The 17,968-nt window shown below is 50.2% G+C and overlaps 1 protein-coding gene and 1 long non-coding RNA gene across 13 annotated transcripts in view; both read left to right on the forward strand.

Moving 5' to 3' along the window:
* The first annotated feature begins 4,835 nt into the window (after positions 1 to 4,835).
* UBE2Q2 (ubiquitin conjugating enzyme E2 Q2) overlaps positions 4,836 to 17,968 on the forward strand; it is a 68,889-nt gene continuing 55,756 nt past the window's right edge. For 3 of the 12 annotated variants that reach the window (XR_011380383.1, XM_070053250.1, XM_070053255.1), the window contains exon 1: positions 4,842 to 5,300. Coding sequence is in view for 8 of the 12 variants with exons in the window: in XM_070053250.1 (XP_069909351.1) it covers positions 5,136 to 5,300 (165 nt within the window). In the remaining 4 variants the exon portion in view is untranslated. 12 annotated transcript variants of the gene reach the window in all.
* On the forward strand, positions 5,776 to 17,884 carry LOC138844757 (uncharacterized). The gene is made up of 2 exons (XR_011381093.1): positions 5,776 to 10,413; positions 10,791 to 17,884. It is a non-coding gene; the product is annotated as an uncharacterized lncRNA (long non-coding RNA).

Raw genomic sequence — 17,968 nt, forward strand, 5'->3', positions numbered from 1 at the left:
TTGGAAGTGGAGCAGCTGGGACTTGAAGTGGCACCCATATGGGATGCCCGCACTGCAAGCCCTGGTTCAATCCACTAGGCCACAGCTCCGGCCCCAGTGGCTCTCTCCTTAAGGGCGGAGCTGGGGTATACAGGGCCTGGGTATGTAAACCTCCTGGGAGGTTTATTCAGGGGGAAGAATACAAGATCACAGATTCCAAACTGGAAGCAAAAGTGAATATTTATTGAGAAGAGGCCTGTGTAAGTGCAAAGCTGACTTCACAGTATGTTTATCTCTCTCCTACAACAAAACCCACCCCACCCCAAAAGTTTCCCTGTTTGCTGTTGCAAAAATACTTGCATCTCTCTCTCTCATCACTCTGTGACTTTTCAAGGAAGTAGCCTACGTATTCAGTGGGATGACTCCCACGTCACTGCTGTCACCTGTACCCCCATTCTACTGCAGTTTTCTCTAAAACAACACTGACCTCCTAATCCCTGAAGTTCACGGCCTTTTATTTTGCTTCTGAAATTTCTTGTCCTTTCCATAAACAATTGGACGCATGGGTCATCCTCTTAGTTCTTCAAATGATTCCTTCCCACTCAATGGAGGGTCTTCCTCGGGTCGCTTCCATGACTCAGGCTGTCCTCCCTCCCCTGTGACTCAATGATCACACCTCTGCTGTGGCTTTCACTGCCACCCCCCACGACTGACTCACAACCGTATGTCCCTTGCCACCTGAAGTGCTATCGACGTGCCAAATCTGACATCTTTTCCCCATCGCTCCCAAGCCATCGCTCCCTCCTAGCCACTCTAGAAATGTCACAGTGTTACTTTCAATAAAACAAAACTTATTGCTTTCCTTTCATCCCCTCATCATCTCTCTGACTTAGCAATTCTCCCTTAGAAATGCCCCCCAGAATCAGTGTGGCCCTTTCTATTCCCACCACCACATCCCCGACATCAGTTTTTCTCACTATTGATTTGGATTGACCCAAAGGATCTTCGTGTTTGGAGCTGGAGAGCCGGAGTTGGGTGAAACTTGCCCTATTGAATTAATGGCAGGCCAGGACCGGAATCTGGTTTTTCTGGCTACTCCACCCTTTTAGACCACTGTATCTCATTTTATACACTAATACCAGAATGATTTTCTTAAAAATGATGATTTTCTGATTATATTAAGTGTTAAATTGATCATATAGATAGGATTAAGTGTTAAAGGGATCATATAAATAAGACCAAGTGTCTGGTAATAACAATACATAGAATTAAAAATGAGAGAATGTTTCAACATGGGAAGCAGCCCACACAGCAGACTCACAGAGTAACAATCGCTATAAATAGCACTTTGACCTCAGAATCAGCCTTTAAGGCATTCTTGTCTGGATGAAAAGCTCATGACAGCATGGAAAGCCAAGCCACTGTTGGAAAAAAAATGTTCTACATGAAGGATCTTGGTGAGTGAGAACCCAGTGGAAAGAGGAACCATCAAAGAAGGATGTACTCTTCTCTGAAGAGAGGAGAGAACTTCCACTTTGCTTATGGCCCTGTCTAAATACTGATGGAGATTGTGGACCCAAAAGCCTTCCATAGCCTTTCCAGCTCATGTCAAGAGCCTTGGGTGATCACTGTTGTCATATATTAGAGTGCTAATTGTTGGGGCCAGTGCTGTGGCACAGTGGGTTAAAGCCCTGGCCTGCAGTGCTGGCATTCCATATGGGTGCTGGTTCTAGTCCTGGCTGCTCCTCTTCCAATCCAGCTCTCTGCTATGGCCTGGGGAAGCAGCAGAAGATGGCCCAAGTGCTTGGGCCCCTGCACCAATGTGGGATACCCAGAAGAAGCTCCTGGTTCCTGACTTTAGATCTGCTCAGCTCTGGCCATTGTGGCCATTTGGGGAGTGTGCCAGCGGATGGAAGACCTCTCTCTCTCTCTCTTTCCCTCTACCTCTCTCTGTAATTCTTTCAAATAAAAAAAAGTGCTAAATGTTAAATTAACAATAGGAGTCACTGTGCAGTTACTTCCCATGCAGGACCTCTGTTCTCAATGAGTGTGAACTATGAGAACTGTAAAACTTGTTCTCAAAGCTTTCATATTTTGTGTGTATGTGTGCAAACTGTTGAAACCTTACTTAGTATAGAGTTGGTCTTCTAATTGAAAATGAATCTTAATGGAGAATGGGACTGGGCATGGGAGGCGGAGGAGGAGGTGGGGTGACAGTGGTGGTGGGAGGGTAGGTATGGTGGGAAGAATCTCTATATTACTAAAGTTGTACTCGTTAAATAAAAGGTTTCTTTAAAAAACGAGTGATGACTTTCACAGGATGAAGCTGTTTTTCCTGGCATTGTGTTTCAGGGTTCTGAAATCCGGTCGCAAACATCTTAGCTTGCTCCATCAGCCCCGAGCTATCCTTATAACCATCTGGGCTCTTGGACACCCTCGTGAACACGGCCACATTTCACAGAAGCAATTTCTCAATTTCTGGAATTCACTCTTTCTCCCCTGCGCTGTAATGGTTCAGTGGTTTGGCTCTCTTATCACACATGACCTGATGTTGTCTTGGCGTGCCTGGCGTAGGCATGTTGGTGATTCCCCAGCCTCTGCTCCCTCCCAGATGACTGGAAATCCGATAACTGATTGCATCTATTGGCTGGTGATTGGCTTAGGGGTGGGCATGTGACACATTTCTGGCTAGTGACACACAGAGGAAGTCTGCTGGGAGGATTCTTGGGAGGCTTCCCATGTCTTGGAAGGACATGTCCCCTTCTGCCTCTGGATATTGTTATGTCTGGGTATGACCGGCAAAAACAGACGGACATTTTGCTCTCGGCTGACAAGAGAGGGAAAGCATCTGGGCCCCTCGTAACAATAGTAAGTCTTAAATCAACCAGTCCTGGAGCCTGCCCTGCCCCACGCTTCCTGTTAGCTGAAGTCACACGTTTCCTTATTGCCCAAACCACTTCATTCAGTTTTCTGTTATTTGAAGCCTAAAGCACCAGGAAACGCTCCCATCTGCTGCTTCATTCCCCAAATGCCGACAATAGCTGGGACTGGACCAGGATGAAGCCAGGAGCCTGAAACTCAGTCCAGGTCTCCCATGTGGGTGACAGGGATCCAACTGCTTGAACCATCAGTGGCTGTATCCCAGGGTCTGCATATTAACAGGAAGCTGGTTTCTGAAATCTGGAGCAGAGGCAGCAGTAACCCAGCGACTCCAACATGGGATGTGAATGTCCCAACAGGTGCCTTAACTACTTGGCCAAATGCCAGCCCTGGCATTTTTGGACACTGAATGTTAAGCTTTTTTAATTCAGGAACTACGTCTATTTATCTTTATAGCTCTCTCAGGGGTTGGCACACAACACTTGTGAGATTAGTGTTTGTATTATTTCTGAGATTTAACTTGTAAAAGCAATTGCAAAGAGTTAGAAAGCTCTTTTGGATCTCACAGCAATTTGGCGATAACAAAAAAGTTTAGATAAAGAACTTTTTAAAGCATTTTATTTCTCAAAGTCATACCAAGTTCTAAAGGAGCCACTTCCCTCTGTCTCAAATCCTTGTCTGTGGCTGCTGTGTCTGGTAGGGTCCCAGGAGCCCGGGGGGACTGGAGGAAAAATGAAGTGGCAGCAATGCCAATGTGGAAGCCAGTTCTTTCTCGCTCAGAACCCAGGACTTGAATCTCCTCCTTTTCCCTGTCCCAGTGACCCTTAGTGCTTCCAGCCAGAGCCGTAGGTACACAATGTTACATGCAGAGGCGGTTTCCTGGGAAGGTGGGTCACAGGTTTTATCAGCTTCTCAAAGAGACCTGCGACCCTCCGATGGCTAGGAAGCGCTACAACAGGTTATAATGCCTCCGAAATAAAAGGTAAAATAGTCCTCGGTCAGGGGACTTCATTTCTTGTAGACCATAAACAGGAGGCGTGCCGGGCCTCTGGTTGAAACAATTACGAATTTCAAGATGGTGACAGTAGCAAGTTAACCAGGCAGGGAGCCCCGTGTGACTACACAGGTGTTACCCTAACAGCCTGCCCAACTTCATTTCGGGGCTACCTTGCGTGTGCCAGGGACTGGGTTCGACGCTGAGGATTCCAGATTAAGGGTGGGCTTCCCAAACTACCTAACGGGTCCTGGGGAGACAACTCTTAATAAGAAGACAGTCCCACTGGGCGGAGAGCGAACTAAGAGGAAGAAGGTATCAAAATAACGACAGGTGCCGAGCAGAAGAGCTAGCATAGGGCGTGACACAGGGGGGCTGAGAGGCCACTTCACAGGTCAGGTGGTCAGGGGGGCGCTCCCTGACATCCAAGACCTTTCATGAAAACAGGGGCCTACGTGGGAAGCCGCGAGGGCTAGCTCAAGTCCGGCAAAGAGGCCAAAGGCGGGAAGAGGGAGAGACGGTACTCAGGTGGGGCAGGGAGCCCAGGAGTGGCCGGCAGGGGCCAAGCCGTCCTGGCTGCACGGATGCCCGGATCGCAAAGGAGGGTCCCCGCCTGGAGAAGCGGCGGCCGGACTGGGGCGTGGGCCGCGGGGGTGCCCCGGCCCGCTGTCAGGTGCACCGGCGGCCGCCCCCAGAGGCCGGCGCGCGTCCGCGGCGGCGCCGACGTGGCCGGCGGGAGCGGCCGCGCACGTGTCTGGCCCCAGGCCTGGGGGCGGGGGCGCGCGCGGGGGGTCTCCGGCCTCTCCTCGGGTTCGGGGCCCGGGAGCCGGCTGGCCCCCAGCCTCCCGTCCGCCGGCGCGAGGAGCCGAGCAGATGGGACGGGCCGGGGTGGGGGCTGGGTCGTGGCGAGGAGGGGGCGGGCGGGCGGGCGCGCGCACCGGCCACGTGCACGCGCGGGGCGGGGAGGGGAACGAGGGCGGGGTGGGGGGCGCCCTTTTCCAGGCGGTGGCGGGGGCGGCGTCGCCGCTGCCCTTTTAAGCCGCGGGGCCGCCGCCTCCTGCCGGTGGTGGAGTCGGTTACAAAGGGAGCGGCCGCCCGCCGAGGCCTCGGCGCCCCCCTCGCCATTTTCCTGCCGCGCTCGGACGCGGGTGTCGCGGCGGCGGGGAGAGGCGGAGCCGCGAGAGCACGGCCCGGGCCGGCCCCGCGGGGCGGTCGCGGCCGTGACGGCGGCTCGGGGCCCGGCTCCCCTTCCGCAACCCCTCCCGCCGGAGATGAGGGGAAGATGTCCGTGTCAGGGCTGAAGGCCGAGCTGAAGTTCCTGGCGTCCATCTTCGACAAGAACCACGAGCGGTTCCGCATCGTCAGCTGGAAGCTGGACGAGCTGCACTGCCAGTTCCTGGTGCCGCCGCCGGCGCCGCCGCTGCTCACGCTGCACTGCAACATCACGGTGAGGCGGCCGCGCGGGGCCGGCGAGGGCGAGGGCGGCCACGGGCGCCCCAGACCTCGCACAAAGGCCGCCGGCTCCCGGGCGCGGGGCGCGGGGCGCGGCCGGGCGCGCGGCGCTGCCCTGAGGCTCTTGGCCCCTCGCGGCCCCCGTCGCCGCGCCCGCCCGAGTCCTCGCCGGGCGCCATGGCCGCCTGCCTGCCTGCTTGCCTGCCTGCCGTTGGCGTCGGCTCGGCTCCGGCCGCGCGTTTGAGCCCAGACGGGGAAAAGGGGAAAGAAAGAAAAAAAAAAAAGGCCTTGAAGTTTTTAACCGGAGCATTCCGGGGCCGGATTTCCGGCTGTGTGTGTAAGTTTGTGCGTGGAGGACGGGGTCGCGAGAGGGGCTCGGAGCGGCGGCAGGTGGTGGGCCGGCCGGGCCTGGCCGCTGCGCCGCCGAGGCGCTGACCGGAAGGACCCCCGACGCCGAGGAGCCGGTAAATCTCCTCCCCGGGGGTGCGGCGGCCGAGCCGGGGGGGACCCGGGCTGGACGCCCCGGGGTGGTGTCGGGTCCCCTCTCGGCGCTGCCCGTGGGGAAGTGGCCGGGAGTGGGCGGGCGGCCTCGCAGGTGGGGTGATGGGGCTGGCGGTGGTCGGGCGGCGGTTCTAGAAGAGAAATAAACAGGTACACCTGGGCGGGGGGCGGCTCTGGTTCGCGGCGCCTCGGGCCGCGCTGGGAGCTGGGCTTCCAGCACCGGGCAGGGCAGCCCCCAGCCTTGTGGGGAGAAGAGGGGCAGCCACGGTGCGTGGGTGGAGGTGTGTGGGGGTGTCCGGGGAAGCCCCGGGGCCGCTCAGGTGCGCCTGGGCGAGGAGCGCTCCGGCTGGCCGTGGTGGCTTTGGGCGCGTCCCGGAGCTGCACACCCCACCCCACCCCCCAATAAAAGGACTCCAGAGCTCGGGCAAGTGTGGGTCGCTTGGGAGTGGACAGTGTGTGCCCCCCGGTGTAGGCTGTGCAAGGCCAAGTTGTCTAAACAGGGGAAGCCGGAAGTAGTCGTGCGGGTGAAGTGGGTGCTAACCCGGGGAGACTGCTCTGGCCAGGCAGGGCTGGTTCCACGGCCAGGACGGCCGCCGAGTGACTCAGGCCAGCTGGACAAGCAGTGGCTGGCACTAGGAGGGCTGTGTGTGTGTGGGGGGGGGGGGGTGGGGCGGTGCCGCTGTGCCGGTCCGCAGCGCCAGGGGTACCGGGATGGGGCGGTGTGCCACAACAGAGCCCTCCCACCTCGGCTGAGAACCGGGTGGGGGGCTGATGGTCCTGAAAGTCCGCCACAGGCCAAGGCAGTGAGCGATGACCCGGATTCAGTAGCGGCAAGGAGTGCAGTAGACACTCAGTGGAAGATGCGCTGGGGGGGACCGGGGTGGTGGTCCGGCTAGCTGGGGACTGTTAGCATTGAGGTGCAGGTGAGTTGGGAGGGGGTTGTCATGGTGCATGCCCAGTGTGTGCTGACCCTTCATCATGGGAGGGCGTCAGACACAGGGAACTGAAAGTGAAGAGAAACTCGAGGGGCCGGCTCCAACAAGGGTGCATTTCTGGCCAATCTTAATGTCGTCTGTACCCCACTTCGGATTCTTCTGGAGCAGATTCCAGACATACCACTTCCTGTTCAAGTAATTTCAGTATTTATTTCTAAAAAAAAAAAGACTCTTTGAAGATGAGTGACTATTTTGATAAAATCTGTGTGGTTTGTTCATGTTAAACTATTTGCTTAGAATGGAAAGAGCAAGGAAAAAAATGCATCTGGATTTCACATACCAGGATCTGTCCGTGGGGTTTGTGATTTGTTATTTTCTAAAAAAATTATTATTATTAAAGCATTTGATGTGTTTAACTTTTGCTCCTCAGGCGGCCTAGCTGTTGATTAAGCTCATCTGCCTGTCAGGCCTTGTCTTCTCCACGCTTACCAAGAAGTGTTCCTGTGCAGTTTTCGTGATGTTTGAGCAGATACGATCACACCAGTAGCTTTCTTTTTCCCAGAAGACTTATTTGTTCATTTACTTGTTTATTTGAAAGGCAGAGTGTGAGAAAGGGACAGAGGAGGAGGAGGGAGGGGGGAGAGAGGAGGCGGTGGGGAAGAGAGCTTCCTTCCATCCATTGGTTCCCTCCCCAAATGGCCGCAACAGCCGAGTCTGGGCCAGACCAAAGCCGGGAGCCAGGTGCTTCATCCAGGCCTTTGCCAGGCGCATTAGCAGGAAAGAGGGTTGGGAGCCGAGCAGTGCAGACTGGACTGGCGCCCTGATGTGGGACGTGGGCATCCCGGGTGGCAGCTTGGTCCGCTGTGCCGCAGTGCCTGCCCCAGTGGGGTCTTCATGCACACGCGTGCCTGTGTGCGCCTTTTTCTTTCAGGCTTCTGTCTGATCTGGTTTTCCCTTTGAAACATGCCCGTGACAGCTGCCCCTTACTGTACCTGGGTCTGTCTGCCAGGTCTGATTGTCCCTCAGGGCTCTTCTGGGTCATACTCCGTTCAAGCTGATACTTCCCCTCCCTCCCTTTAGGCCTTACGGTTTCTGCTGTGATTATGTTTTCTTATATTCTGGTACAGTAGTATTTGGCAGTTGTCTTTTTTAAGGTGCTTTTTATGGTAGCAAGGGAGAATACTCATAATTATTATGATTTATGCTTTTTGTTTTCCCACTCAGTAAATATTCGTTTGACTATATAGTATAGTCGCCATCTTGCTATATTGTTTGGATAGAAGACTACCATGTGAGTGCAAGAGATCATATTAGAAAAATGTCATGGATATCGCATAAATATTCAAAAGGTGACTGAGGGCTCGATAGGAAAACTGGGACTTCATATGAAAGGCAGTCAGGAGGCCGGCGCCGCGGCTCACTAGGCTAATCCTCCACCTTGCGGCGCCGGCACACCGGGTTCTAGTCCCGGTCGGGGCGCCGGATTCTGTCCCGGTTGCCCCTCTCCCAGGCCAGCTCTCTGCTCTGGCCAGGGAGTGCAGTGGAGGATGGCCCAAGTGCTTGGGCCCTGCACCCCATGGGAGACCAGAATAAGTACCTGGCTCCTGCCATCGGATCAGCGCGGTGCGCCAGCTGCAGGGCGCGCGGCCGCGGCGGCCATTGGAGGGTGAACCAATGACAAAGGAAGACCTTTCTGTCTCTCTCTCACTGTCCACTCTGCCTGTCAAAAAAAAAAGAAAGAAAAAGAAAGAAAGAAAGAAAGGCAGTCAGGAGTCAAAGCAAAATACCGTAGATTGGTATTCCCTAAGCCAAGAGAGTTGAGCTGATTTTTCCTGTTCATAAATTTGTTTTGATCTTAAATATGAAAGGAAAGAGTGCGCTTTTCCAACCTCAAGGAGTCTCTTTTTATTATTTTCCGTGAACTCATGCTGTAAGAGATCATCTGTGACACAAACTTAAGTATTGTTTTTTCGTTTTCGGACACAAACGGACCTCTTTGCAGTCCTCGCTAGCATGCAGTTGTGATCACACCTAAAATCGGAGGAGCTTGTGCTAATAACTGTGCAGCCTGTGGGAGCTAGAATATGGCCTTTTTTAAAAGACCTTCTGAAATATTTGACATAATTTGGCAACTCCATTTCTCTTTTTATGGATGGAATAGAAAGTTTTCCCAGGAAGTAAATTAGCTAGTAAACAGATGACACTTCGTTCTTTACATTATTTGTATGGCATAAATCGTTACTCTTTTTGCATAAGTGACTGTGTAACATACTACTTTTGGTGGAACTTTTTTTTTTTTTTTTGACAGTTAGAGAGAGAGAGAGAGAAAGGTCTTCCTTCTGTTGGTTCACCCCCTAAATGGCCGCTACTGCTGGCACTGCGCCGATCTGAAGCCAGGAGCCAGGAGCTTCTTCCTGGTCTCCCATGCAGGTGCAGGGCCCAGTCACTTGGGCCATCCTCCACTACACTCCCGGGCCACAGCAGAGAGCTGGACTGGAACAGGAGCAGCCGGGACTGGAACCCTGCGCCCATATGGGATGTCAGTGTCACAGGGGGAGATTAACCTATTGCGCCACAGAGACTAACCTATTGCGCCACGACGCCGGCCCCTTGTGGAATTTTTTGTTGTTGAGCTAATTAAATTTCTATTCATCGGCCGGCGCCGCGGCTCACTAGGCTAATCCTCCGCCTAGCAGCGCCGGCACACCGGGTTCTAGTCCCGGTTGGGGCACCGGATTCTGTCCCGGTTGCCCCTCTTCCAGGCCAGCTCTCTGCTGTGGCCAGAGAGTGCAGTGGAGGATGGCCCAGGTGCTTGGGCCCTGCACCCCATGGGAGACCAGGAAAAGCACCTGGCTCCTGGCTCCTGCCATCGGATCAGCGCGGTGCGCCGGCCGCAGCGCGCCGGCCGCGGCGGCCATTGGAGGGTGAACCAACGGCAAAGGAAGACCTTTCTCTCTGTCTCTCTCTCTCACTGTCCGCTCTGCCTGTCAAAAAAAAAAAAAAAAAATTTCTATTCATCAACGCCAAGAAACCCCTTCTCCCAACGTCAGGCTACTAAATTAGAAAATGTTAGAGCCCTGAGTCTAGAAGGGAGAGGTTCAGTCTTTATTTAGTAGTTAGGAATGTTAAGCAGATGATTATTTGTGACTGTGTTTCTCTATAAATAATACATTTGCCCTGCAAGGGAGCGTGTATAGGAACGATTTTAGGGAGTGATGCTGCTCTCTCCACAGATGCAAAGGCGATGGTGTCATTTGTGACTGAGTAACACTTCGCTTTAAAAATGCTTTACCACAGCCTTTCGTGTGAATTAAGGCAGTGCTGTTAGCATCTTCATTTTTGTTTTTCTTCTTCATACTGATAAAAAGTAGTCCAGCCAGAGTTACACAGGAGAAGTAATGACCACATCCTGACTAAGGGGCCTGAGGCCTTTTCTTTGATTTACCCTCCTGGGGCTGAGTCCTTGCCAATCTGAACTTGCAAAGACGCTCTTGGAAATGTTAGAACTGTCAAGTCGAGCTTCGGAGTGGCATTCTCAGCCTGGGGGAGTCATTGTTCTCATTTATCGGACTGGCTTATGTTATCGGCTTAAATTCCTGGGGGCGCTCTCTTCTTCCCCATCCTTATTTTATGTACTTCCTTGAAAAACAGGTATATGAAGAGGAGACTTAGGTTTCTTTTTTTTTTTTTTTTTTTTTTTTTTTTTGACAGGCAGAGTGGACAGTGAGAGAGAGAGACAGAGAGAAAGGTCTTCCTTTGCCGTTGGTTCACCCTCCAATGGCCGCCGCGGCCGGCGCGCTGCGGCCGGCGCACCGCGCTGATCCAATGGCAGGAGCCAGGAGCCAGGTGCTTTTCCTGGTCTCCCATGGGGTGCAGGGCCCAAGCACCTGGGCCATCTTCCACTGCACTCCCTGGCCACAGCAGAGAACTGGCCTGGAAGAGGGGCAACCGGGACAGAATCCGGTGCCCCAACCGGGACTAGAACCCGGTGTGCCGGCGCCGCTAGGCGGAGGATTAGCCTAGTGAGCCGCGGCGCCGGCAAGACTTAGGTTTCTTATGGATGGCATGTGTCCCTTAGTAACTTGATTTTATTCCCTCCTTGGTTAATCTGCTTAGATTTGGAAAAAGGCAATGTTAGATAAAGGCCAGCTGGCTAAGGGGTGGGGCGTTGAATTGAAATAGCACCTGCCGGCGCTGCGGGCTCAATAGGCTAATCCTCCGCCTAGTGGTGCCGGCACACCAGGTTCTAGTCCTGGTTGGGGCACTGGATTCTGTCCCGGTTGCTCCTCTTCCAGGCCAGCTCTCTGCTGTGGCCAGGGAGTGCAGTGGAGGATGGCCCAAGTGCTTGGGCCCTGCACCCCATGGGAGACCAGGAGAAGCACCTGGCTCCTGGCTTCGGATCAGCGTGGTGCGCTGGCTGCAGCGCCCAGCGACCATTGGAGGGTGAACCAACGGCAAAGGAAGACCTTTCTCTCTGTCTCTCTCTCTCACTGTCCACTCTGCCTGTAAAAAAAAAAAAAAAAAAAAAAAAAAATAGCGCCTGTACATATAAAGCATTACTGGAGACCCGGAGTGATAAAGCAGGGTCCCTTTTCCAGGACTGTGTTCTGAGAATTCTCTAAAAGGTGATTCTGAAAGATGGTGCCCACTCAGAATGAAGGAAGCCATCAGTGGGTTTCCCCAGCTCGAGTGGTTAAAATCTTCACCATTGTTTTGTCTGCTTCATGTCTCTTAGAGGGATGTTCTGAGTAGTTGTAGTTGCTACCTGTATTTGAATATTTAAGCATTTTTTTTTTAGATTACAGGAGGTATGCATGCATTTCTCTTTTACCAAATATTAGTGTTTTCACTCTGCTTGTGTGGGCTCTGGGCTAACTGTTTAGTTGCTTACTTGTAAAGTGATAAATAGGGAAAAAAGTAAATATACCTATAAGTTTTTTTTGTATCTTGTCAGGACACTTAGAATTTTATCAAGGTAGTATATAGTAATTGTCAGTTTATTTCATTCCCTACTCCAATATATACATAATGTATATCTATATATGCATAATAATATATGTATACATTGGAGTTTATATATATATATTTTATAATAGCCCTATGAGAAAGTAATGTGTACCATAACTGGTTTCTAGAAGAATTACAGTGGCTGTGTGTGAACCTTCAACATGAAGTAGATGTATCAGTTTTCAGAAAGTATACATTTGGGAAGTAGCAAAAGCTGAGCCAGAATGCAGGCGGTTTCGTTGGCTCCTGCTTGAGATAGAACCACACCTTGATCTCTTGGTAGATTTAGGTGAAAAATAGATACAAAACGTAGTTTTTGAACAGACAGACTTGTTAGGCAATGACACAGTTAGCCTGTTAGCCTTGATGTGCTGTCCCAGATGAGGACAGTTCTATGATGGTGATGGTAGTGATGATAAACTTGACTGACATTTCTCAGCGCATGGTAACCTCTGTGCTAGCAGCACAGACAGCTTCACCCTACGGGGTTAAAAGCACTCTGCAGCTAGTGCGGAATGGAGAATAACTAACTAGGCGCTAGGTAATTTCCCTTTATTTGCCTTTAAAGTTTTTGTAGCTGCAGTGAACAAGACCTGTGTCAGAAGCACACAGGGACCCTGCGTCAGGAAGACTGCCTGAGTTTGTACTGAGATTCTGGAACACCATCCATTGCTGCAAAACTGGCATCACAGGGCATTTTAAAGGGGAAGAGTAAGAAAAGCAGCTTTTCAAGATAGATGCAAAACCTAGTTTAACCTTATAGAAATTACAAAGCTTGAAATATGAGAGTGAAAATATTAGTACACAGGTTTAAATATTGGCCATCATCTTAGGTGCCTTTCAGTATTACCAAATAAACTTTGAACATGATGTAGTTTATGCCGAAGGTTGTTTCCACGGGAATGGATGGTGGTGGTAGGTCAACAAGATTTTTTTTTTTTTTCCTTTTCAAAGATTTATTTATTTGAAAGCCAGAATGACAGGGGACTGGGAGAGCAAGAGGGGAATCATTATCCACTCATTCACTCCACAAATGCTCTCAATAGCTGGTCCTGGGCCAGGCCGGAAACAGGAGCTAGGAATTCCATCTGGGTTCCTCACGTGAGTTTCAGGAGTCCTAGTACTTGGGACACCATCTGCTTCATCCAAGGTGCATTTAGTAGGAAGCTGGATTGGCCATCCAGCTCTCTGCTATGGCCTGGGAAAGCAGTGGAAGATGGCCCAAGTCCTTGGGCCCCTGGACCCGCGTGGGAGACCAGGAGAAGCTCCTGGCTTCGGATCAGTGCAGCCCTGGCCATTGCAGCCATCTAGGGAGCAAATCAGCAAATGGGAGACTCCTCTCTGTCTCTGCCTCTCTGTGACTCTGCCTTTCAAGTAAATAAATAAATCTTTATTTTAAAAAAGGATATTTAGAAACCAAATAAGTAAAACTGCCAAAGAATCATCTATAATCTAGTCATTCAGAAACATTACTATCAAATTTTTGGTGTGTATTTTTCTGGTCATTTGGTCATCTTTTTTTCTCCTATGCTTATATATACTCCCCCTCCCTTTAAAAAAAAAAAAAACCAGTTCTGTAATCTGCTTTGTCATTCAGTATTGTAGATCTGGTCATAGTGTATTCCTCTGAAGTGTTTCCTGTGATGTGCCTGTACCTGTTCTCAGTCACACCTCCTGGTACTGGATATCTAGGTGGTTTTCATTTTCTTCTTCTTCTCTCTCTCTCTGTCTTTTTTTTTGCCAGGCAGAGTTAGACAGAGTTATAGACACAGAGAGAGAGATAGAGACAAAGGTCTTCCTTCTGTTGGTTCACCCCACAAAACTGATCAGGAGCCAAGAGCCAGGTGCCCCCTCCTGGTCTCCCATGCGGGCAGAGCCCAAGCACTTGGGCCATCCTCCACTGCACTCCCTGGCCACAGCAGAGAGCTGGACTGGAAGAGGAGCAACCGGGACAGAATCCGGCGCCCCGACCGGGACTAGGACCTCGTGTGCAGGTGCCGCAGGTGGAGGATTAGCCCATTGAGCCGCAGCACCGGCCTTTTTCTTCTATTTTAAATAATGCTTTGAACATCATTAGATCTAAATCCTTGGGCATATAGGTAATATCCTTTGAAATTAATTTTCCTAGAAATTTTGAAACAAATTATTTTGTACTGTATAGAAACTTATTTTGGGTACCAGTTTTTTACCCATCTGATAAATTATTAAAAAAAAAAATGTTACCAAGTGTGCAATGAACTGGGTAATCTCAGCCTTTGAAGAAAACACAGCTACCCATAACCTTGTAGGAAGCAGTTTGGTGCTGTTTTCCCTGTTTCGGCAGCATGAATGCTGGCCAGAATTGTCCACGTGGCAACAGGTCTCCCAGGGAGCACTCTAGGCTCAGGGAAGACTCCCTTTTCCTGGCTTAGCCTGCCTGGCACTGATCTCTGGGAGGGGGTTGATCTGGTAAGAATCCTTCGGTCAGATTTTGTGTCACAGGAGAGAGGTAGCTAAAGTAGCCCCAGTGGAACCATCTGGGTTAATAGAGAATAGTGTGGCTGGCACCGCGGCTCACTAGGCTAATCCTCCGCCTGCGGCGCCGGCACACCGGGTTCTAGTCCCGGTCGGGGCGCTGGATTCTGTCCCGGTTGCCCCTCTTCCAGGCCAGCTCTCTGCTGTGGCCAGGGAGTGCAGTGGAGGATGGCCCAAGTGCTTGGGCCCTGCACCCCATGGGAGACCAGGAGAAGCAGCGTGGTTTGCCGGCTGCAGCAGTCATTGGGGGATGAACCAATGGAAAAGGAAGACCTTTCTCTTTGTCTCTCTCTCTCACCGTCCACTCTGCCTGTCAACAACAACAACAACAACAAAAAATAGTGGAGGAAGGTTTCGTCTAAGGAAGTAATTGAAGGGAGAAGGGTGGGAAGAGAGGTTTTGGTGTTAGGATTCTTTCACACTCTTGTTTCTGTAGTTCTATCTATTGATATGTTTCATTGTGAATTAAAGCAAATATTTAGAACATTGATTGACCTCATTGTGTTATAAGTGCTTTATGGAAAAACATTTTTTTAAAGTTTATTTGAAAGGTAAAGTAACAGAAGAGAGGGTAGATAGATTTTCCATCTGCTAGTTCACTCTTCAAATGCCAGCAACAGTCTGGGCTGGGTCAGGCCAAAGTCAGGAATCGGGAACAGTCAGGTCTCCTACATGGTTCACAGGGACCTAAGTACTTGAGCCGTCATCTGCTGCCTCCCGGGGTGCGCGTTGGCTAGAGTCAGAAGCTGAGCTGGGACTTAAACCTGTGTGTATCCCCCAAGTGTGATGTGTCAACCACTGTGCTTAACACCTGCCCTAGAAAATCATATTTCCTTTTTTTTTTTTTTTTAAGATTTTTTCCTTGAAAGGTAGCATGATAGAGGAAGAGATGGAGGATGGAGAGAAAGAGCTCTACCATCTGCTGGTTTACTCCTTTTTTTTTTTTTTTTAAAGATTTATTTTATTTGTTTGAAAGAGATACAGAGAGAAGTAGAGACAGAGAGAGGTCTTCCAGCTACTGGTTCACTCCCCAGATGGCCACAACGGCTGGAGCTGTGCTGATCTGGAGCCAGGAGTTTCCTGGTCTCCCATGCGAGTGCAGGGGCCCAAGGAATTGGGCCATCCTCTGCTGCTTTCCCAGGCCACAGCAGAGAGCTGGATCAGAAGAGGAGCAGCCAGGACTAGAACTGGTGCCTATGTGGGATGCCGGCACTGCAGGCCAGGGCTTTAACCCACTGTGCCAAAGTGCCGGCCCCTGGTTGACTCCTTCAATGGCCACAGTGGCAGGGGCCTGGACAGGTGAAGATAGGAGCGAGGAATTCTATCCAGGTCTCTCTGTAGGTAGCAGGAGTGCAAGTGCTTGAAACATCTGCTGCTGCTTTCCCAGGCACTTTAGCAGGTTACCTGATCAGAAATGGAGTAGCTGATATTCGAGTCGGTGCTCTGATATGGGATGCTAGTGTCAAAGGCCGTGGCTGAACCTGCTGTGCCGCAATGCTGGCTTCAAAACTCATATTTTCTAATGGAAGAAGTTTCAGACTAGTAGTGTGATCTTATATTTATAAATTTCTGTGTTGTCTGTGTTATCATTTGTATCTGTGTTCAAGTTGTTGCGTGATAGACTATTTGGTTGAATAATGTGAACAAATTCCAGCCTAATACAGATGTGTGGCTGCTCCTCTTCTGATCCAGCTCTCTGCTAATGGCCTGGGGAAGCAGTAGAAGATGGCCCAAATCCTTGGGCCCCTGTACCTGCATGGGAGACCCGGAAGAAGCTCCTGGCTCCTAGCTTCAGATCGGCTCAGCTCTGGCCATTGTAGACATTTGGGGAGTCAGTCAGTGGATGGAAGACCTCTCTCCCTCCCTGTCTGTCTGTAACTCTACCTCTCTGATATATAAATCTTAAAAAACAAAACACTCATACATGAGAAGATAGTATATTTAATTGGCTTAAACACTTGCTTCAGTGGTTCTCAAAGTAGGGCCCTCAGACCCCTAGGCTGAAACTGTTTCTACAAGAATACTGATTTAAGTTGTCTTCTTCAGTGTGTGGACGTTGGCACCAGTGGTGCAGGTGCAGATGCCACAGTTGGTAAAACTGCTGGTATCTCAGCACAGAGAAACGGCGCCGATACCCAACTGCAAGTAGTCATGGTATTTTTTTTCTTTACCACCAGGCACAAGAGGCATTTAAAAGAAAATAGAAGGAAAAAAAATGTCAGTTTCACTTACAAGTGTCCATGATGAAGCAGTAAAAATAGTTTTGTTAAATCTTGATCCTTGAACATAGTATTTTTTTAATACTGTCAAGTGATGAAACAGAAGCTTTGTGTGACTGAGTCACAGGTGAGCTAGTCACTTGACTGGAACACCTTTCTCACTTAAAAGGTGGCTGGCAATGGTTATTCCAACTTGGGTTTCTGGCAGATTTTTTTTCTCAAATGAATAAAGTCTATCATTTCAAGGAAAACAAGACAGTATCCACTCCCAATTAAAAAATGCAAGGTTGGGGGCAAAACGTCAGAATTTTAGAGTCATGTCCACCAGCATGAGCTTAACAGTGTTCCAAGAGGCTTCTGATGAGCACGGAATTATGTTCATGAATGTGCTTTGATGCTACACAGTGAAGTGTACTGACAGACAGAAGATCTCAAGGACCAGAATTGTCCGCTGCATGGAAGAGTAAAAGATGCATTCAAAGTTTGACAGAATATTAAGAAATAATATTCACGATTATCTAACATGGCTAGATACCGCATACCTCATATCTAACATACCTCAGATATGCTTTTTAGACATCTCGTACATGTGGGACCGGCATTCTGGCAGTTAGGTCTGCAGTGCTAGCACTCCATGTGGACACTGGTTCATGTCCTGGCTGCTGCGCTTCCTATCCAGCTCTCTGCTAATGGCCTGGGGAAGCAGTGGAAGATGCCCCAAGTCCTTGGGGCCCTGAACCTGCATGGGAGACCCGGAAGAAGCTCCTGGCTTCGGATCGGCGCAGCTCCAGTTGTTGCGGCCAACTGGGGATTGAACCAGCACATGGAAGAACTCTCTCTCTCTCTGTCTCTACCTCTCTCTGTAACTCTGTCGTTTAAATAAATCTTTTTTTTAAATACAAAGCTAAAACAGTAAAAAATGGTCTAAATGGTGTGTTCACCAGCTGTGTGGAAGAATTGAAAGAAAATGCAACACCGAATAAGTACTTTTAAGGACAGAATTATTTTTTAAAAAATATATGTATTTAAAAGGCGGGTGATTGTGGGAGAGGGGACAGAGAGAGGCAGAGATTTAGATATTCCTTCTTTTGGTTCATTCTCCAAATAGTAGCAACAGCCAGATCTGGGCCAGGCTGAAGCCAGGAGCTGGGAACTCTGTCTGGGTCTCCCACGTGGGTGACTTGCTCCCAGTTAATTTTCCTATCATTTGCTGCCTTCCCAGGCACATTAGCAGGGAGCTGTATCAGAAGTGGAGCAGCGGGACTCAAATCAGCACTCAGGTATGGGATACCAGGGTTGTAAGCTGTGGCTTAATCTGCTGCATTACAATACTGGCCCCAGACAGGGTTACTTCTGAAGTTGGTGCCTTTTAGCCTGTCAAGAGATTGGGACACAGTAAGAAAGGAAATAGAATATAAACATAAACCATTACTGAACAGTAATATTTTTTAAAGATTTATTCATTTATATGAAGGAGTTACACAGAG

Source organism: Oryctolagus cuniculus, chromosome 12 (genome assembly GCF_964237555.1).
Source record: "Oryctolagus cuniculus chromosome 12, mOryCun1.1, whole genome shotgun sequence".
NCBI lineage: Eukaryota > Metazoa > Chordata > Mammalia > Lagomorpha > Leporidae > Oryctolagus > Oryctolagus cuniculus.